Source organism: Triticum aestivum, chromosome 4B (assembly GCF_018294505.1).
Source record: "Triticum aestivum cultivar Chinese Spring chromosome 4B, IWGSC CS RefSeq v2.1, whole genome shotgun sequence".
Lineage (NCBI taxonomy): Eukaryota > Viridiplantae > Streptophyta > Magnoliopsida > Poales > Poaceae > Triticum > Triticum aestivum.
The window spans coordinates 488,040,950-488,064,083 of record NC_057804.1 but is presented as its reverse complement, the minus strand read 5'-3'; the positions used below and the strand labels follow the sequence as shown (position 1 = coordinate 488,064,083).

Here is a 23,134-nt window from a genome sequence, read left to right as displayed (position 1 = left end):
CTTCTGGGTTGCCTGTATAGTTCATAGACAAGTGAAAGTGGATACTTTAAAATACGCAAGATAAGCGTGAGTGCTATGGATGGCGTTCTCGTAGGTAGGCGGGAGTGGATCCATAGTGGTGTATTGATATGGTGAATATGTGGACTCGTGTGCGCCACCTCAAAAGAGTTACTTGCAGTCATAGTTCAGGATAGACACTGAGTCAAAGCTGGCTTGCTGCAGTTAAACCCCACCACCCCTTTGTTGATAATGGTGCATATGTAGTTAGTTCTGATGTAAGTCTTGCTGGGTACATTTGTACTCACGTTTGCCTATTTTATGTTTTTGCAGAGAGACTTCAGTCTCACTAGTAGTTCCACGTGGACTTCGACGTTTAGCTTGTTACCTCAGCTACGATCTTGTGCCCTCGGCAGGATCTGGTAGATAGTTAGGCTTCTCAGCCTTTTCATTTATAGTTGTCTGTACTCAGACATGTTAAGCTTCCGCGTGTGCATTGACTTGTATGCTCTGAATGTTGGGTCATGAGACCCATGTTTGTAATATCTCGCTCCTCGGAGCCTATTGAATAAAATACTTTGAGCCGTAGAGTTATGTTGTGATGCCATGTTGTATTTGCACATATCGAGCATATTGTGTGTATGATTTGAAATGCTTGATATGTGTGGGATCTGACTATCTAGTTGTTTATCCTTGGTAGCCTCTCTTACCGGGAAATGTCTCCTAGTGCTTCCACTGAGCCTTGGTAGCTTCCTACTGCTCCGGAACACTTAGGCTGGCCGGCATGTGTCCTTCTTTGTTCCTGTGTCTGTCCCTTCGGGGAAATGTCACGCGGTGTCTACCGGAGTCTTGCTAGCCCAGTTGCTACAGCCCGGATTCACTCACTGATGACCGACACGTTCGTTGTTGGGTCATGTATGCCTGTCCCTATAAGTTAGTGCCACTTTGGGTTCACGACTAGCCATGTCAGCCCGGGTTCTTTGTCATATGGATGCTAGCGGCACAATCATATATGTGAGCCAAAAGGCGCAAACGGTCCCGGGCCAGGTAAGATGGCACCCGTGGGAATACCGTGCGTGAGGCCGCAAAGTGATATGATGTGTTACATGCTAGATCGGTGTGAATTAGGATCGGGGTCCTGACAACACTCTTCCGAACCCACTTTCATCAATATAATCATCATAGGTAGGAGGCATGCTATCATCATAACAACTTTGCATATCAAAACTTGGGGTGCTAAAAATATCATCTTCATTAAACATAGAATCCCCAAGCTTGGGACAAACATTAATTCCAGCAAATATATTCTCAAATATTTCATCCTCATTAAACATAGCTTCCCCAAGCTTGGGCCCTTTCATATCATAAGCATAATCACTCTCATCATTAAAAATATGGATAGCACCAATAGTATAGAAATTAGCATCATCACAAGTAGTAGTAGGAGCAACATCATTTGGGAGGGATACCTTTTTACCTTTGTTGCTCCTTCTTTTCTTTTTCTTCTTCACATTATGTGTAGGTTCAACCTTCCTCTTTGAGCTCCTTACTGATGAGATTGGCTGAATAGAAAGCTCCTCCTCGTTACCTGATTCATCATAAGAAATAATAGGATGAGATTGGGAAGCCTCTTCCCTTTCATTAGTATTCTCATCATCTTCCATTTGCTTTCTTTTCTTTAGGTAATTGGCAATATAAGGGTTTTCAATGCAATTCTCCGCACAATACATATAAATTTTCTCTAGATCAAAATTAAGAATTTTATCAAGACTAAATTTTGGAATACCCTTAGTTATATGTTTCATTTCTTCATAACCCAAAAGAAGGCTAAGCTCTTTATGATGCTCAAGGGTAATCAAATTATCACAATATTTGGACATGACTTGATCATGAAACAAATAGCATTGGAGCTTTAAATGACCATGTTCATTGCAAAGTTCACAAGGAGCGCGAAAAATATTGAATCTTTCAGCACATTCATCTAGCTCCTCTTGCAACAATTTGGTTTCTAAGTACTTATGCCACTTGCAATAAATATCTTCTCTATTTGGTGTGTTCATGCAAACATGCACTCCACAAAAGTTGACATGCTCATAAGAGATATTTTCATCATAACTAGTGCAACCATTGTTAGCACTATGGATATTCAAAGAATTTGTACTAACAACATTGCAATCATGCTCATCATTCAAAGATTTAGTGCCAAAAAATTTAATGCATTCTTCTTCTAACACTTGAGCACAATTTTCCTTTCAATCATACTCACGAAAGATATTAAAAAGGTGAAGCGTATGTGACAAACTTAACTCCATTTTTTTGTAATTTTCTTTTATAAACTAAACTAGTGCTAAAACAAGAAACAAAAAGATTCAATTGCAAGATCTCAAGATATACCTTCAAGCGCTAACCTCCCCGGCAACGGCGCCAGAAAAGAGCTTAGTTGACGGGGTGTGAGTGAGCTCCCTTTACCTAGCCTCCCCGGCAACGGCGCCAAAAAAGAGCTTGATGTCTACTACACAACCTTCTTCTTGTAGACGTTGTTGGGCCTACAAGTGCACAGGTTTGTAGGATAGTAGCAAATTTCCCTCAAGTGGATGACCTAAGGTTTCTCAATCCATAGGAGGCGTAGGATGAAGATGGTCTCTCTCAAACAACCCTGCAACCAAATAACAAAGAGTCTCTTGTGTCCCCAACACACCCAATACAATGGTAAATTGTATAGGTGCACTAGTTCGGCAAAGAGATGGTGATACAAGTGCAAAATAGATAGTAGATAAAGGTATTTGTAATCTGAAATAATAAAAACAGCAAGGTAACAAGTGATAAAAGTGAGCGTAAACGGTATTGCAATGATAGGAAACAAGGCCTAGGGTTCATACTTTCACTAGTGCAAGTTCTCTCAACAATAATAACATAGATAGATCATATAACAAGCCCTCAACATGCAATAAAGAGTCACTCCAAAGCCACTAATAGCGGAGAACAAACGTAGAGATTATGGTAGGGTACGAAACCACCTCAAAGTTATCCTTTCTGTTCTATCTATTCAAGAGTTTGTAGTAAAATAACATAAAGCTATTCTTTCCGCTCAATCCATCATAGAATTCATACTAGAATAACACCTTAAGACACAAATCAACCAAAACCCTAATGTCACCTAGATACTCCATTGTCACCTCAAGTAACCGTGGGCATGATTATACGATATGCGTCACACAATCTCTCCAACCAACATAAAAGTACTTCAAAGAGTGCCCCAAAGCTACTACCGGAGAGTCAAGAACGTGTGCCAACCCCTATGCATAGGTTCCCAATGTCATGAAACCCGCAAGTTGATCACCAAAACATACATCAACTGGATCGCAAGACATACATCAAGTGTTCTCATAAAAGACTCAATCCGATAAGATAACTTCAAAGGGGAAACTCAATTCATCACAAGAGAGTAGAGGGGGAGAAACATCATAGGATCCAACTACAATAGCAAAGCTCGGGATACATCAAGATCATGCCATAGAGGGAACACAAGAGAGAACATGAGAGAGAGAGAGATCAAACACATAGCTACTGGTACATACCCTCAGCCCCGAGGGTGAACTACTCCCTCCTTGTCATGGATAGCACCGGGATGATGAAGATGGCCTCCGATGATGGGATCCCCCTCCGGCAGGGTGCCGGAACAGGGTCCCGATTGGTTTTTGGTGGCTACAGAGGCTTGCGGCGGCCGAACTCCCGATCTATCTTCTGTTCTGGAAGTTTTAGGGTACAAGAGTATATATGGCTGCATGGGGTATGTCGGAGGAGCTACGGGGGCCCCAAGAGGCAGGTGGGCACGCCCCCCACCCTCGTGGGCAGCCCGTATCTCCCCTGACGTGCACTCCAAGTTCCCTGGGTTGCTTTCCTTCCAAAAATAACTTCTGCAGTTGATTTCGTTCCGTTTTGACTCCGTCTGATATTCCTTTTCCTCGAAACACTGAAATAGGCATAAAACAGCAAATCTGGGTTGGGCCTCTGGTTAATAGGTTAGTCCCAAAAATAATATTGGATAATAAAGCCCAATATTACCTAAAACAGTAGATAAAGTAGCATGGAGCAATCAAAAATTATAGATACGTCGGAGACGTATCAAATATATGTGAAATGTGCAATGCCATCCTGTTTAACCAGGTATAATATATTTGAATGATATCTTGCCCATCCTTTCTTCATTACATTTCCATTTGTCAACAATGTCTGTACATTAAACTACTCTTCCTGTGAATCAGCCATTTGGGTGGGAGATGGAAAAATCTGGAGTGAAAACAAGGCCTTTAGAGCAGACAGTGCTACCTGTCGAAGTAGATCTCTTGTTGGGTCCCAATAGCTCCTCAGAGATGGATTCAGAGACAGATGACCAGTTCTATTCCCCCACTGAGGTGTATGCTCTAACTTGTCATGTTTATACTGCTCATATCATGCATATGGTGTCTTGCATTGCATAGTTTAGATATCATATACACAATATTCAACACCAAGTTCTTAGTTCAGACATCATATCGAATGCCCTCTGTTTAGCATATAAATCACATATGTGAATTAAATGATGCGATCCTGATTACTTAGATAACATTTAGGTGAATCATGTCATGCGATCCTGTTTAGTTATTCATCATATCTTTGAATTATGTTATGCTATGCTATCCAGTTTAGATAGACATCATATATGTGAAATTATGTCATGCTATCCGTTTTAGTTAAACAATATACATGTCAACTATTTCATGCCCTCTTTTTTCCACACTATCTATTGCATCTGTTTCTCATACAATGTCTGTACATTCAACTATGTTTCCTATTTATCAGCCATTTGAATTGGAGCGGGTGATGCCAGTATCTAGCAGACTAAAAACACGGTCTTCAAATAAAATAGTGCTACCTCTTGGTGGAGATAGCACCCCGGTTGTACATGCACAAGAACCAGCCCTACCACACATAACCCAAACTCTCGCAGATTGTACCCCTACTACGATGGACAGAGAACCAGCTTCACCCAATCTAACCCCAACCCTAGCCGATAGTAACCCAGTTCCTGTTGACACATCACCAAACTCCACCACAGAGCTCCCAAACAAGAGCAGTTAGTAAGGCAGCTCCAGTGCCCAAAGGGCCAGCACTATCACGGCGAACCCCAACTCCACCAGTTAGTACGCCTATTCCTGTGGAGGAAGCACAACCAGCTAGTCGTAGTTTAGCATATATCGCATTTGATGTTGTTAAATCGTATGTGTGTATCTTCCCATGTTGGAAATATTGTACTGAAGATGAAGGAAAATGCCAATTGCAGGTGTTTGTCCAGGAGTTATGTGTAAGTAATGTTATTCATGGCAATTACTTTGCTTTGGCCCATACATCCTACCTCCATGATGGTTATAATACAGCAAATTTTCCCATTTTTCTCTATAGAGAAGGACCGATTTGGAAACTCAAGATGAGGTAACCTGTGCTAATACCTCTGCTATCTTCAAGAGTGCTTGGTGGCAGTATCGGAATTACCTAAAGAAAACGTACTTCACCGGCAAAGAAACTCATCAAATTTCCTTACGTTCTCCTGAGACACATTTACTGGATGATGATTGGGAACGCCTTGTTCTGTACTGGTCCCGAACCAAAAATGTGGTAAGGTCTATGAGCTCATTTTCTATTTTTAAGTATTATATTCTTGCGTCTTACTGTACTCTGTTCATGTAGAACAAGTGCCTAAACCTGAAGAACAACTGTTCTAATTTAAGATTCCGTTGCTATCATAGTTCAAAAAAGCGCTAGGCATTAATTGTGCGTTTTGCGCTTTACTGACCAAAGCGCATGCTTATGCACAGTTATGCACAGATTAAGCGTAGTTATGCGTAATGTGTTTTGCCAACGCCTAGAGCCTAGGCGCGCTTAAGCGCTCGCTTAGGCGCGCCTTTTTTAACTATGATTGCTTTGCTCTTGTATCACTGTATTTACTCATACAAACTTATTTTTTAAATTGAAGGATCCAATCGAAACTCCAATGGCACATCAGGTATATTCACGCATGTTTCTTTAACAGGTTTGCTCTTATCAATAGCTCTGTTGATTTCAATTTCAATTGTGTATACAGTTGACTTTCATATCATGCACATTACTAGCATCACAACAGAGCCAATAGTGTTGTTGTACATGTAGACCCGTGGTACCCATCTGAAATCTTGTTGTGCCATGTAGTTTCCCATGCTTTGTATTATTTCACTGCTGCTTTGTCTTGAACTGATATGATTTGAACCGTATCTCTATTTTGATTTGGCAAGACAATGCAGTGACCATAGGACATAGATATATGTTTGTTTGATGCTTTTATTATGTACTAGTACTTGACAATAGAAGACTTGGTAGTTTAATCCTGTCCACCTTCTAATGAACTAGTTCACCAAAATGAGTTTCATATACTAGTACATGATAAACTTGTTATGTGCCTGCTTGTTTCTTTTTTTAGAATGCTGACAGAATATTGGGGAAGAGTGCCTTATTAAGCAATGGTAAAGGAAGTAATGCAGATAAGGTTGAGGATAGTGACACATCCTTGTTGGTCTCCAACAAAGCTGATAAAATAGCTAAGGAAGACTATCTTGAAGACAGTGAGACAACCCCAAAGTCCTGTCTTGGTTTAGTGTTCGAGTTACTGGCCACTACCGCTTGCACAAGCTATTCAAACTCACTGTCTGAATCAGTTCGAACTTCTTGAGTCTCAACTACAAGCTGAAAGACATCGATCAGCTGTGCTGTGACAAGAAGCGGAAGGACTGTGGAAGTCCCTGGAGCATTCAGATGCATACTTTCTGGTGCAACAGCAAGCGTTGGAGGATTTTAGCGCCAAACAGGACAAAGCTAATAAGGTTGCTAAGCTTATTACCAGCATGGTGGATACCCAGGATAACGTTTCTTGAGATCTTCTGAAGTTGTTTCAGTTATGCTCTTGTTTTGCTGCCGCATTTATTTGCACTGGTGGCCAATTTTGACGACCAGTGTATGTAATATGCTGCTTTGTTCCCTATATTTGCACTGGTGGCGAACTTTGATGCCTAGTGGATGTAATATGTGTAATAGAGGTAATAGGCTAGTGTTAATTGCTTGCTTATTTATTTCCTTATTGTCTTGTTTATTTGTTTGCTTGTAGTCACTGCAGTTCTTTTTCTGTGTTTTTCTAGTGGCCACAATAGCCTATTTTTGGTAACTAGGCCAAAATAATCATGGCAACACACGGACTGTTGTAACCATGGGCCTCCTGCAGGCTGTATGATCCATGGGCCTTCTTCTGGCCGTAGGATCCATTGGCCTTCTATACGGGTCGTAGAATCCATTGGCCTTCTATACGGGCCTTAGGATTCATGGGCCTTCTATGGGCCACAGGATCCATGGGCGTTCTACGGGTCGTACAATCCATGGGCCTTCTACGGGTCGTACGATCCATGGGCCTTCTATGGGTCGTATGATCCATGGGCCTCATACGGGCCGTAGGATCCATTGGCCTTCTACAGGGCGTGTCATCATTTCGCCAATCATGGGTCATACTATTCATGGACCATAACGGGCCGTTAATAGGCCGTATTTGATAACTCTATGAAAATAGCCCAACGGGTTTTCTTTTACATGAAAACGGCCCAACGTATTAACGGTCCACAAACGGGCCGACTGTAACGACGGGCGGAATTTGGCCCACAAGCAAAAAAGGACAGTAATGGGCCGTATGTAACCGAATGCTACAAATGAGCCCAAGAATCAATGGGCCCTGAGAAGGCCGAAAGATAACTTGGGCTGGAAACGGCCCAATGGAATAACGGGCCGTTAATGGGTATAAAGTGATACACTGTTCATTACGGGCTAGTTTCACCACGGGGCGTTAATGGGCCAAGAGTTACAAAGGGCCTCATATGGGCCGAAAGAAGTCATGGGCCACACATGGGCCGGAAGTTAAAACGGGCTGGAATCATATTGGACGGCCCAGATGACGCTACTGGGCCTAATTCGGAGAGGTCGTAACGGGCCCTGGGTTAGCAGGTTGTAAATGGGCTATATGCAAACAGGCCATTAACAGGCTTTCCGTGGGCCGGCCCGCCACCTTTTGACCAAGTCAAATGGGCCGGCCTTTTCACAGGAATGGGCCTCTGTTGGGCCATGCCACGTGTCGCCGTATCATAGGCGCCTTCGGTCCAATGAGTGGATGACATCTGTCCCAACGGTGAGCCGACACGTGTTTCCTCCAGCCAATGATGATTTTACACGTGGAAAATCCCCATTGGTCGGGGCTGTTAACGGGTTATCAGATCCAAAACCGGACTCGATAGCTTAATGGCGTTCCATTATGGTGGATGCCATGTGTCGGTCACCCTTGACGAAAGCACTTCTGTGACGCGTGATTTATCGTCATGGAAGTGGACACTTCCGTGATGATAATTTTGGTAATGTCATGGAACACTTCTACGACAGCACAGGTATGACTATCTTGATTCTGTCATAAAATCATCATAGATGTACATGCATGACAAAAAACGTGACCTACTGTGACAAACACGTATCATCATGGAAGTGTATTTTTTTGTAGTGAGTAGATGAACTTAAATCATGAATAGGACTTTGACTAGTGATTTTGACATTCATAAACCCGTAATTAGGATCATCACCATATATATCATCATACGGAAAATGTATCTCGTTTCTAACGGGTACTTTCATCATCTTATTAAACCAATCCTTATTGAATCCTACATAAATTCCCCTTGTAATCCAATCAAATTCCTCGTAGGTCTCAAGGTACAAAGATTGAGAGATTTCTGAATAGGGAACTCTCCTCCTAAGATTCTCGCTATAAGATTGATAATCCCTAGATTCCAAACTATGCATAGTTTCTTTATCATGGAGGATATCTTCAATCGGAGGGTGTGCAACATCTTTATTATAAAAAGCAAAAATATCCCTATCTTCTTTTATTATAAAATCAAATTCTCGCATAAGGATAATGGTGGCAATATTTTTAGCTATAGGATGATTAATATTGGGAAGTTCATAAAACACCTTTTGCAAAGCAGGATGGATGTGCACATTTCTTTCTAATTTCTCAACGAGCATAACAATGGTATCCGCATAGCAATTTGTATCGAGAAGAATATATATTTTACTAATAGGCATAGATCCCATACAATCAAAGAATTCTTGAATAACACTTTTTCCGATAATATTACCATCCCCCACGCAAAAAGTTTTTTTTTGTAATTACGAGGAGTTTCAGCTCCAAATAACAAGATCCAAGTTTTTCCTCAAGATTTTCAACAATAACCTCCCCAGATTCAGACATAGTGGCAACAAACCAATCTAGCAAATGGGCAAACAGAAAGCAAACGAGAAGACGAACGGAAGAAGGCCGAAGAAAAGGGCGAATCTTTTCAAAAATCATTTTAGAAGTAAGGGAGAGGAAAACGAGAGGCAAATGGCGAATAATGTAATGCAAGAGATGAGAGTTTTATGATGGGTACTTGGTATGTCTTGACTTGGCGTAGATCTCCCCGACAACGGTGCCAGAAATTCTTCCTGCTACTTCTTGAGCTTGCGTCTGTTTTTTCCTTGAAGAGGAAAGGGTGATGCAGCAAAGTAGAGATAAGTATTTCCCTCAGTTTGAGAACCAAGGTATCAATACAGTAGGAGAAGAACGCACAAATCACCAATACCTGCCCAAACAATCAAACAACTTGCACCCAATGCGATAAAAGGGTTGTCAATCCCTTCACGGTTACTTGCAAAAGTGAGATCTGATAGAGATAGATAAACAAAAGATAAAATATTTTTGGTTTTTTTGGTTTATAGATCTGAAAATAAAAGATTGCAAAATAGTAGATCGGAAACTAATATGATGGAAAATAGACCCGGGGAGCCATAGGTTTCACTATAGGCTTCTCTCATGAAGGCAAATAATACGGTGGATGAACAAATTACTATCGAGCAATTGATAGAAAAGCGCAAAGTTATGATGATATCCAAGGCAATGATTATGCAATATAGGCATCACGTCCGTATCAAGTAGACCGACTCCTACCCGCATCTACTACTATTACTCCACACATCGATCGACTCTTGCCTGCATCTAGAGTATTAAGGTCATAAAGAACAGAGTAACGCATTAAGTAAGATGACATGATGTAGAGGAACAAACTCAAGCAATATGATGTAAACCCCATCTTTTTATCCTCGATGGCAACAATACAATACGTGCCTCACTACCCCTACTTTGTCACTGGGTGAGGACACCACAAGATTGAACCCAAAGCTAAGTGCCTCTCCTACTACAAGAAAAACCAATATAGTTGGCCAAACCAAATCGATAGTTTGAAGAGAAATACAAAGATACCAAATCATGCATATAAGAATTCAAAGGAGATTCAAATAATATTCATAGATAAAATAATCATAAATCCATAATTCATCGAATCTCGACAAACACACCGCAAAAGAAGATTACATCAGATAGATCTCCAAGAACATCAAGGAGAACATGGTATTGAGAATCAAAAAGAGAGAAGAGGTCATCTAGCTACTAGATATGGACCCGTAGGTCCGTGGTGGACTACTCACCCTTCATCGAAAGGGCAATAGACTTGATGTAGATGCCCTTCGTGATCGAATCCCCCTCCGGCAGGGTGCTAGAAAAGGCCCCAAGATGGGATCTCACGAGAACAGAAGTTTGCGGTTGTGGAAAAGTGTTTTTGTGGATGCTTCTGGTGGTTTGAGAATATTTGCAATATATAGGAGGAAGATCTAGGTCAGGGGGCACTGAGGGGCCCACAAGGTAGGCGGCGCGCCCTACCCCCTGGGCGCGCCCTCCACCCTTGTCCCGCCTTGTGGCTCTTCTGACTTGCACTCCAAGTCTCCTGGGTGTCTTCAGGTCCAAGAAAAATCATCATGGAGTTTTATTCCGTTTGGACTCTGTTTAGTATTCCTTTTCAGCGAAGCTCAAAAAGAAGGAAAAACAGAAACTGGCACTGGGCTATAGGTTAATAGGTTAGTCCCAAAAATAATATAAAATAGCATATAAAACATCCAAAATAGATAATATAATAGCATGGGACAATCAAAAATTATAGATACGTTGGTGACGTATTAGGCTAAATTGCCCAGGTCGAAGAGCTACTATTCATCTAACCATCGCATCTTCTTCCTGTCATTTGGTTTGCATCCAGGAGTCCAAACTTCAGACTATTGATCCGTTCGTTGCTGCCTATTTAGGTGGTCAACGCCTAAAGAACTTTGCTCAAAGGTCGGCCGATGGCACAAAAGGAGGAATCTTGCTTCTCTAGGATGAAACTGTTCTTTCGGTCAATGATGTTCAAATTTGCGCCTACTTCCTCTCGGCAACTATGGCTCTCAGAAACTCTTCCGACCCAAAAACATTCAAGCTTACTACGGTCTACGGTCCTAACCACAGCAACCACAAAGATGTTTTCTTCCTTGATTTAACATCTCAAAAGCCACCTCCAGGCACTAAATGGCTCTCTAATGGCGATTTCAACCAAATTTACCGTGCTTGTGACAAGAACCATGCCAATGTCGACTGCAGTCGGCTTGTTTGTTTCCGCAACACTCTCAATGCTTGTGAGCTCAAGGAGATCCATCTCCAAAACAGAAAATTCACTTGGAGCAATGAACAAAGTAATCCAACTCTTTGTAAGCCAGATAGCTTCTTTTGCAATGAATATTGGGACACTGAATTCATGAATCACATACTCCATGCCCTCTCCTCGTCGCTCTCTGATGTCGCTTGAACTACGTCGGCATTTCCCCAAAGACGAAGGGATGAAGCAGCACACCTTCGGTAGGTATTTCCCTCAGTTATGAAACCAAGGTTATCGAACCAGTAGGAGAACCAAGCAACACTATTTAAATGGTACCTGCACACAAAGAACAAATACTTGCAACCTGACGTGTAAAAGGGGTTGTCAATCCCTTCGGGTAACGATGCCAGAAATTGTCACATTGACGGGATAAGAACTGCGATAGATTGATAGATGCAAATAATGACAAATAAAACCCAATGAGGTATTTTTGGGGTTTTGATAATATAGATCTGAAAATAAAAGATGCAAATAAAAGAAAAGGCAAATAGCAATGTAGATCTGCAAATATATGATGGAAAATAGACCCGGGGCCAGTAGATTTCACTAGTGGCTTCTCTCAAGAAATAGCACACGATGGGTAAACAAATTACTGTTGGGCAATTGATAGAACATCGAATAATTATGATGATATCGAGGCAATGATCATTATATAGGAATCACGTCCAAGATTAGTAGACCGACTCCTGCCTGCATCTACTACTATTACTCCACACATCAACCGCTATCCAGCATGCATCTAGTGTATTAAGTTCATGGAAAAACAGAGTAATGCAATAAAAACGATGACATGATGTAGACAAGATCCATTCATGTAGGAATAGACCCCATCTTGTTATCCTTAATAGCAACAATCAATACGTGTCTTGCTGCCCCTTCTGTCACTAGGAAAGAACATCGCACGACCGAACCCATCACAAAGCACCTCTTCCCATGGCAGGAAAAATCAATCTGGTTGGCCTAACTAAACCAAAGATTCGTACAAGAAATACGAGGCTATAAGTAATCATGCATATAAGAGATCAAAGAAACTCAAATAACTTTCATGGATAAATATATCTGATCATAAACTCAAAGTTCCACGAATCCCAAAAAACACACCACAAAAAGAGAGGAAGCCATCTAGCTACTGCCTACGGACCCCTAGGTCTACAATGAACTACGCATGCATCATCGGAGAGGCACCAATGAGGATGATGAACCCCTCCATGATGGTGTATAGATTGGATCTGGTGGTTCTGGAACTTGCGGCGGCTGAAATTGTGTTTTCTCGACTCCCCTATGGTTTTTGGATTTTCAGGGTATTTATAGAGCAAAGAGGTGGTGCGGGGGGTGCCCGAGGTGGGCACAACCCACCAGGGCGTGCCTGGGCCCCCAGGCGCGCCCAGGTGGGTTGTGCTCCCCTCGGAGCCCCCCTCCCCCTCTGGTACTCCTTTGGCCCAACGGGTGTCTTCTGGTCCAGAAAAATTCTCCAAAAAGTTTCACTGCGTTTGGACTTCGTTTGGTATTGATATTCTGCGAAGTAAAAAACAAGCAAATAACAACAATTGGCACTGGGCACTATGTCAATAGGTTAGTCCCAAGAAATGATATAAAGTTTCTATAAAATGATTGTAAAACATCCAAGAATGATAATATAACAGCATGGAACAATCAAAAAATTATAGATACGTTGGAGACGTATCATTCTCTGATCACTGCCCCCTGTTGCTTGCCAACAATTCTGGACCAAAGAGGCCAAACACCTTCCGCTTTGAGAACCATTGGATCAAAATGCCAGGTTTCCAAAATGTGGTGAGTGTGTCCTGGAACGAGGAATCTGCTCATGTTGAGCCTTTCCAAAGACCCTTCCACAAGCTCAAGAGAACAAGCAGAACCTTCGCAAATGGAGTAAAACCCTTTTTGCAAAATACAAAGTTCAATTACATATGGCCCTGGAGGTTATTCTTCACCTTGACTTGGCTCAAGAGCAAACGGTGCTCTCTCCAACTGAGCGAGATCTTCGGAAAAGGCTTAAGAGAAAGGTCATTGGTTTGGCTATGCTTGAAAAGGCGCGCAAACGTCAGAATTCCAGAATTACAAATCTGAAAAAAGGAGGTGCCAACACTCGATATTTTCACCTATGGGTCAATCATCGAAGGAGGAAAAACATTACGCACCGCCTCAAACACAACAACGGCTGGGTTACTGAGCAAGACCAGAAAGAAAGTATTGTGCATCAACATTTCACTAACAACGCTAAGAAAGGCCCCCCGTCCAGCATAGACATCAACTAGGATATCCTTCCTCCTCCTGGTCGCAATCTTCAGTGCCTTGATGAGCCTTTCTGAGAGGAAGAAGTGAAGGTTGCCATGTTTGATATGCCGGGCGACAAAGTCCCGGGGCCGGATGGGTTCACTGATGCTTTCTTTAAAGCTTGTTGGAACACTGTCAAAGGTGATATCATGATGTCCATCAACCCTTTTGCGAGCCTCCATGGCTCTCATTTCCACTGGTTGAACTCTGCGAATGTTGCCCTCTTTTCGAAGAAAGATGGTGCCGAGGACATCACTGACTTTCGGCCCATCAGTCTTATCCATGCCGTTGCTAAGATCATTGCCAAGTTGATGTCCAATAGACTTGCCCCTCACATGAACGACCTAATCTCACAAGTCTAAAGCGCATTCATTAAAAGAAGGTGCATCCATGATAACTTCATGTATGTGCTCAACATGGCGCGACGTCTCCACCACAAGAAAATCCCCGCACTTCTTTTCAAGCTAGACATAAAAAAGCGTTTGACTCGGTAAGATGGGACTTCCTGCTTGAGCTGCTCCAACACCTTGGTTTCCCCCCTCGATTCCAAGGCTGGGTCTCGACTCTCTTCTCAACGGCTTCTTCGGGTGTTCTGCTCAACGGGGTTCCTGGTACCCTAATAAAGCTTGGGCGTGGTTTGAGGAAGGGGGGCCCTCTCTCCCCTCTCCTCTTTGGGCTTGCCATAGATCCATAACATCACATCCTTCAGAAGGCCACTGAGCATGCAAAGCTACATCCTGTTGGTGGACAAGCAATGCCTATTAGGGCTTCCCTCTACGGGTATGATGCAGCGGTGTTTCTTGCCCCCATTAAGGACGATGTCAAGTTCTTTGCTGACACTTTGAAGCGCTTTCGAGAGGTTACTGGACTGATCACAAACTGCAACAAAAGCCTTGTCGCTCCGATCCAGTGTGAAAACATGGACCTCACTGACATCCTCCAACCTTTTCCAGCCAATCGCTCTTCCTTTCCGATGAAATATATTGGTCTCCCTCTGTCTATCAAGAGGCTGAAGCGGATCCACTTCCAACCACTTGAGGATAAGATTGCTGCCCAACTTGCCCCTGGGATGGGAGAACATGTTGCTTCACCTGGAAGGGTTGTGTTGGTTAAATCTGTCCTTACTGCCATTGCCATTTACTACATTACGGTGTTGAATCTTCTGGTCGAAGTTTTGAACAAGATCGATGCTCTAAGGCAGGCTTATCTATGGGAGGGGTGCGGCAAGGTCATTGGAGGCAAATGCAAGATTAACTAGGATCAAGTGTGCCGATCCAAGCTCCAGGGAGGCCTTAGTATCTTAAATCTGAAAAAGTTTGCCGCTGCCCTCCGTATTCGATGGTTGTGGTTTGAATGGATGGATCCGATTAAGCCTTGGGTGGGGCTAGGGAACCCATATGACAGTGCTGACCGCGACATCTTTGCGGCTGCTACCAAAGTGGAGATTGGTGATGGCCTTCGTGCTTCTTTCTGGGAGTCTGCCTGGCTTGGGGGGCTGAGGCCCAAAGATATTGCTCCCCACATATTCTTGCTGTCCATAAGAAAGAACTGCTCGGTCCAAAAGGCGATACACAACAACTTTTGGGTCTCCCAAATTAACATCAACGCGGGCATCTCCGTTCATCATCTAACTGAGTTCGTCAATCTATGGGAAAAGCTCTGCCCCATTCACCTCAACCCGGAGAGGACGGATACCATCTCCTGGAAGCTAACGAATGATGGCCACTACTCCGCCGCATCGGCATATGAGGTCCAGTTTAGGAGCTTAGTTGACACGGAGCATGTGCAAACGGTCTGGAAGAATTGGGCTCCTCCAAAATGCAAGTTTTTCGATTGGCTTGTCATCAACAACAGGGTTTGGACGGCAGACCGGCTGCAGCGTCGTGGATGGCCTAATTGCAACCTTTGCCCCCTTTGTAAACAAGTCCAAAAATCATCGGCACGCCTTCTCTTCCAATGCAGATACACAGCTAGAATTTGGGATTTGATCAAGGTTTAGCTTGGCCTTCATGACGTGAACCTCGTGGAGTGGGGTCACATGAATTCAGTTAAAGATTGGTGGAGCCTTAACGCAACCAGGAAGACGCAGTCCAAAAAGCCGCTCATCTCCCTCATGCTACTCGTTTCGTGGGAAATTTGGAAGGAACGGAACGCAAGGGTCTTCCGCAACTTGGCGGTGCCAGTTGGTATTATTGTTCCTAGGATCAAAGAATAGTGTAATCTGTGGTGTCTCGCTGGAGCAAAGCATTTATGTAATTCAATGCCGCGAGAGTGATATTTTGTAATCCGGCCGTTGGCCACAAACTCTAAACCTTCTTCCTTATTCAATGAAAATGGCAAATCTTTTGCCGAGTTTCAAAAAATAAGGGCGGCATGAAATTGGCAGTTGCCACCGAATATACAGGTTCACTTTCATGACTCAAGTTTCTCATATGAACAACTACACCTCTCAAGTTTCATGACTCAAGTTTCGCGCTGCATATCTGTCGCAAGAGCACTTCGGTCGTATTGGCTTTCCTTGTGGTTGTTTGGATGACGAGAATTAGACTAGAGATTTTGAAAAACGAGTTTTTAGAGATTTTTTAGGAAAACCGGTTTTCCCTACCTTTTCTGTTAAGATAAGGCTACACAATTTCTTGTTTGGATGGGCAAAACAGAAAACAGGATTACACAGTTCTTTGTTTGGGTCGTCTTTGCCTCACGCTCCTCCGGTGAGACCACGTCCCGCTCTTTTGCATGATGCATGGCGCACATGCTCTGCTGTTAAACTGGCTAGGGGTGCTGCCGCTTGACAACGAATTCATAATGCTGTGATGTGATAGGATTGGCCTATGCGTACACGAGCACAAGGAGGCCTAATTGGAGCAGAACGATGGCTTCAACGTCCGCAATGAGAACTGAGAATGACAACAGTGAGAACGCTGGGCAAGAGTCTGAGCACCAAGTATATGCCATGGTGATGGGAGCCTTGCGGGGCTCGACAGGTGTGCACGTAGCAGGCGGAAGCGGCAGAGGCAGCAATGCGGGTGCACGACTCAGGAACACACTGGTATATGGCAGTACGCTGGCAAAGTCATTGCCGAGCGCCGCCAAGCTAGGCATGCACGCATAGTGATGTCGAGCATGGTCATGACATAGTTGGACATGGCGAGCCAAGCAGAGGCCGCAGGGCATGGCGAGTCAAGCCTCAGCCAAGCCGAACGAGACGCCGCCGGCCATGGCGGCACTATCTGCCAGCGGAGCTCACCATGACGTGGACGTCAACTCCGGTCATTTCTTCATAATCCTTTGCCGTCCAGTACATCCTCTAGCGTCGCCTTGACGTTGACGCCGACCTCAACGTAGTAGTTGTCGCCGCCGACGGCGCCGGCAACGCCGAACTGCATCGGCGGTGAACGCCGCGGCCACCAGCATGGAGGACGTGCGGGCATACAACTGACGGCGAACGTGGTGAAGACGATGAGCAGGACGCTCATCAAGACGCCGCTGAACCCGCCGATGCGGCTTACCCCGAATAGACCATGGAGTGCGTATATAGATAATCGGTTTATAGAAAAACGTATATTAGTCGTTTTTCTATAAACTCACTTCTTCGGCTTTTGTAGAACTCAGTTTTCTATATGCATGATTTTGTTAGATGATCCAAACAGGTTTTTAGGTGGTTACAATCGAAACTATGTTTTAGGAGATCTGGTTTTCTATAACCACGCTATCCAAACAATCATAACTTCATCGCAGGTTCGAATCCCAAGTATCGCGAACATATAGGACGTGTCAGGGATTCGGACACCAAGCCCCCACCACCGCCAGAGCCCCCGTCCATGGGCCTCCAGTCCACCCTGCAAAACTCAATGTAGCGCATGGGTCCTAAACTGATCCCGGCTTATTTGCCAAAAAAAAACATGATCTCTTAAAAAAAAAACAGAACACCAGCTTCAGTCATTACTCTATACCACTCTCAGGAAGTACTATATCACAATCTGGAGATGATGCATAGGATGACGCCATTGTTCAAGCAAAATATTTAGTCTATTGTCAATCTGTCTTCTGATTAACACAACAAAGCTAAAGCCAAGGGCGGCATGAACTTGGCAGTTGCCACCATCACAGAATATACAGGTTCATGACTCAAGTTTCTCATATGAACAACCACACCTCTCGAGTTTCATGACAAAAGTTTCGCTCTGCATATCTGCCGCAGGGGCACTTCGATAGTATTGGCTTTCCTCAAGGGCACATCAGCGCTTCGTCGCAGGTTCGAATCCCAGGTATCGCGAACATAGAGGACATCCCAGGGATTCAGACACCAAGCTCCCACCACCGCCAGAGCCCCCCGTCCATGGGCCTCCAGTCCACCCTTCAAAACTCAACGTAGCGCATGGGTCCTAAACTGAACCCAGCTTATTTGCCAAAAAAAACATGATCTCATAAAAAAAACAGAACACCAGCTTCAGTCATTACACGAACAGCATATCTATACCACTCTCAGGAAGTAAAATACTCCTATATCACAATCTGGAGATGATGCATAGGACAACGCCATAGTTCAGGCAAAATATTTAGTCTATTGTCACTCTGTCTTCTGATTAACACAACAAAGCTAAAGCCAAGGGCGGCATGAACTTGGCAGTTGCCACCATCACAAGAATATACAGGTTCACTTTCATGACTCAAGTTTCTCATATGAACAACTACACCTGTCAAGCAGCAAACACGAAATCTTCTCGAGCATTGCTGCCACAGAAACGACGAAACTGTTATAGAAGATCGCAGGGCTGTTAACCAAATCCAGGAGGCGCATCAAATCCAGGAGGCATATCAGGATCCTCATCATCGGCGTCCCCCAAGCTACCAGCGCCCACTAGCTCACCACCATTTGGTTTCGCTTGGGTATGATTCTGCCCATCATCACATGGCTGATCCTGCTTTACTACGATGTTGCTGCGCTGAAGGTCACTCAAACCAAACCCTGGTGGTTCCTCTGGGTCATCATCTTCCACCTGGACAGTAACAGGTGCTGATGCTTTTGCTGGCGAAACTTGCTCGCCTTTGCCATTTCTCTTCAGCTTCTTGGGAGAAGGCCCTGTGTCCTTTTGCTGTTCAGGGTTCATTATCCTATCGAAGACAGTTTCCACGCTTCCTCGGATATCAGTTTCACCTGACTGGATGACACTCCACACCTCATCTGATATTTGACCCATTATTTTGCTCCTGATATGGAAATGCAACATAATAACAGATGAGCTACTGATATCTCTGGTGCATAGTAGTAACAACTCCCAGTATTTGAAGGAGTGCGGAAAAAAAACACTAAACCCAGAGATAGTGGCTCAGCTTACCCTACGTCTTGAAAAATCGCATCAGAGAGTTCTTTTAGCTTTAACTTTTCAGAGCCATCTTCACTTAGTACCATTGACTGCTTCACTTCTGTGATTATGTTGTTGCGCAGCACCTCCTGAAAAAAAATGACTTGCCATTAACTTATAGAATTGCACGACATTAAGATCTTATCTGGTGCACACGATGTGCTTATTAGTCCAGAGTCCGGACAGCACCGGGAAAGAATACTAATGTGGCACAAGGACTGCCGCTAAGGTGATGCATGACAAGTGTTTAAATGCATAAAAAAGGTTAAAAGTGCCATGTGTGTAAATGATCCCAAAGAACACACCTGTGCTATAGTTGAAATATGTCAACATTGAATAGCTTACATAGTAAAAACAGATAGAACACTGTTATAGAACCGACACCTTTTGGACGACATGCATATGACGTTTCCCATCCAGCTATTTTAACTTTTGTTCCTAGAGCATCTGACGGTGCAGAGCATTTATCGGATGCATGTCGTGTGCACATCCATTCCCAAACAGACAACATATAACACAGAACCAGGAAACCTCTATCAGTACATTTTAGATATGCTCATTAAAATCAGTATCCAGGACAGGGCAAGAGTGGACCCCACTGGAACACAATTGCAATGAAGTTGAGCATCTGGAAATCAGCTTAGCTGCATGACTGACTTATAGATACACAACAAATACCAGTTTATTGACTATCAGTCGCCACATTTATGTCTCAAAAGATGACTTGGAAAATAATTACACAATGTCACCAGAACTTTGTAATGAAGTAAACTACTCCCTCCGTTCCTAAATATTTGTCTTTTTAGAGATTTCAAATGGACTACCACATACGGATGTATATAGACATATTTTAGTGTGTAGATTCACTCATTTTGCTCCGTATGTAGTCACTTGTTGAAATCTCTAGAAAGACAAATATTTAGGAACGGAGGGAGTAGTAATGATGCTATCAGTTATTACTCACAAAACTTGACGTCGGTTACCCCTCAAAACTAGACTAATCGATGAAATTAATAACAACTATCTATCAAAAACAGGATTGATCAATGAAATTGATATTAACTATTCCATAAAACAAGATTGATTGATGAAATTTAAGTGCTATATTAGTGTCTACTGCTTTTGATGACCCTGCATGTCAGATGAGCATATCAAGACTATCAAAAACAATGATGGGTGAAGTTTTATTGTCTATCTCCGAATGGGGTGGTACCAGACCAGTAACAAGCTACATCTAGATAATAAAGCTTACCAAATATTCAATGCGCTGGTTCTAGCTTTAAACCTACTTATTATCATTCATTTCCATATCGGCATTTCAGCCCAGTTTTGAATCATCATTGGAATGTGAATCCAGCAATCAGCAACTACCTTCTATATGTTAAGGTAAGTTACCACCCGGTAGTTCAAATTTGTAATTCGTTTATAGTCATCCATCAATGCTGCAATCGTACACCATCTGCACAAGCAGTGGGGCCTAATGTTCCCATAGTCCTAATACGGCAATAGCATCGGTCTCTCACAGGGAATTAGATAAGGTATATGTGATTGTATTTGTGCGCAGAATTTTCACATGATAAGGCCTCGAGCAGCGTTACTTGATCATATGTATCCATTTGTTTTCTTTTTTTGCAATATTATACATCCCAAATTTGCGCCAGATTCCAACATCTGTGTCGAATTCCAAGTGTTATTTGACGTGTCCAATCATTTCCATTTTTATTTTTGGCAATATTATACATCCCAAATTTGCACCAGATTCCAACATCTGTGTCGAATTCCAAGTGTTATTTGCCGTGTCCAACAAAAAACATAAAATCGGACACCTGCATTCGAGTTGGATTTGGACACCCGTGTCCATGTCCGAGTCTAAAATTACATAGATTAGAGGCTGATATTTTCTTGGATTGCGTGGATTTTGGAAGAAGTTTCCATGTGACATGCCATATTAGTTCCTCTCTTTCCCTCTGCACACAGGATGGAGTCTTCCTTCAAACCCAACACAACCGAGATTGGGTTATGGTGCAAGTTACCTTTGTACAAAGTTCAAAAAGGCGCTAGGCGCTAATTATGCGTTTGGGCACCTACGTGCGCTTTTCTAGCTTAGGCGCGATTAGGTGAAATTAGGCGCAATTAGGCGTTAGTACTGTAACGGTGAAGAAATAAGCTAGATGGGCTGGCCTAGCCCATTAAACTACAGGCCCATCTTCATATCCTCCTACTAAAGCTCTCGTCTGGTCCAGCCGATAGAAAATTTAGGTTTCCTCCTCACGCCGCCTCCCCCCCTCGTCCTCTCTGTCTGGCTGCGCGAGGCTACCTTTCTCCCTCTTCCTCTGTCCCTTGCCGGAGAAGCTTGATCCCTCGCCGGAGAAGCTCAATCCCTCGCCGGAGAAGCTCGATTTGTCATTGGGGCAGTTGAATCCCTCGTCGGCAAGGATGAATCCTCGCATGGGAGGTCGAATCCTCGCCGGGGAGACTGATTTCTCGCCTGAGAAACTTGATTCCTCGCCGGAGGACCTCGCCGGCCGCTTTTTTGAGCGCCTAGGGACAAAGCGAGGCGCTATGCCAACGCCCTGTGCTTAAGTGCGCCTACGCGAGCGCCTAATAGCACTTTTTTGAACAGTGCCTTTGTATGTGTGTGTTTTCTCCTTAAAAAACTTGTACTAGTTATCCCTACCACCGATGCTGCAACTAAACCAAACCAGTGCACTACAGAATGAAAACTACTCTTTAGACACTCACATCTATTCCAAACATATAGTAAGTGTTAAGGAATCAGGCGATAGTGCTCCACAGGAGATTTCCATATCAAATACAATGCCTCCAATACCAACAGTCCTGGAAAAGATGAGCACCCGAAACCTAGCAAACACACAATTGATTCAATTCTCATGTATGGTTCAATTAAAGGCGGCCCTTAGGGGCAAATTCTACTGAGGTGCCACAATGAATGAAACCAATGCAGAACAAGTTCTAGTCTTTTGGCCATGCCCCATGCACTCGGATGTCAGATCTACTACTAAAACCATAAAAGTTAACCCGTTTGGACACGAAGGAGTAACAGCGGCGCAATTGTACAAATACCAAGGTACAGGTAAAAGGATTTGGGGGAGATGGGGCGGTTTGGGGGGTGCTCACGTTGTCCTTGACCTTGCGGACGATGGCGCGGCGGAGGGCGTCGAAATCTCCGTCATCCTTGAGGCGCCCCACCACCTCCGCAGCAGTCGGCTGCCGCCGCCTGCCGAAGCTGCCGAGGTCGGCCATGGGGACGGGGAGAGAGGGGCGGTGGCTCCAAACCTCTAACCCTAGAGAGGGCAAACTCTGACTTTTAGAAAGATCGGAATTCCAAGGAGAACTTGTTCAGGGGGCTGCCGGAGGCGGTGATGCACGCCGGTGGAGTGGTGGCGCTAGGGTTAGGTCGTCGCCGTATAGCTGTGAGGAGAGGACGGAGTAGCTGAGCGAAACGGTAAGGGCATGTACAACTTGCATGTAATTTAGAGATGTCAATAAAAGCATATTTATAATGGTTGTCACATAATAGTAGCATAGCATTTATTATAATACGGTATCATGATATGATACTCAACTTCTTTTTTCTCATTTAATTATATGTCGCCTCATCAAAATTACCTAATTAGCATGCATGATACTACTATGATACTCCTATTAGAACTAGCTTTATCCTTATTCTCAATAACAAGATATTTCTAAAAATATGGTAAGCATTGTACTAAGAGAGATAAGAGAAACAAGTCTTTTCTTATGATTTTTCTCTTCTCCATGTTAATATTTATCTATTAATTTTTTGACAAAAGGTAG

General features: G+C 43.5%; 1 protein-coding gene across 1 annotated transcript; it reads right to left on the bottom strand.

The window, feature by feature from the left end:
• Positions 1-18,406: 18,406 nt before the first annotated feature.
• On the bottom strand, positions 18,407-22,810 carry LOC123092877 (uncharacterized). The gene is made up of 3 exons (XM_044514730.1): positions 22,454-22,810; positions 19,289-19,404; positions 18,407-19,160 (listed from the first exon to the last, which is right to left on the bottom strand). The coding sequence occupies exons 1-3, from the start codon at positions 22,577-22,579 to the stop codon at positions 18,728-18,730; spliced, it is 675 nt and encodes a 224-aa protein (XP_044370665.1). The 5' UTR covers positions 22,580-22,810; the 3' UTR covers positions 18,407-18,727.
• Between the last annotated feature and the right edge of the window lie 324 nt (positions 22,811-23,134).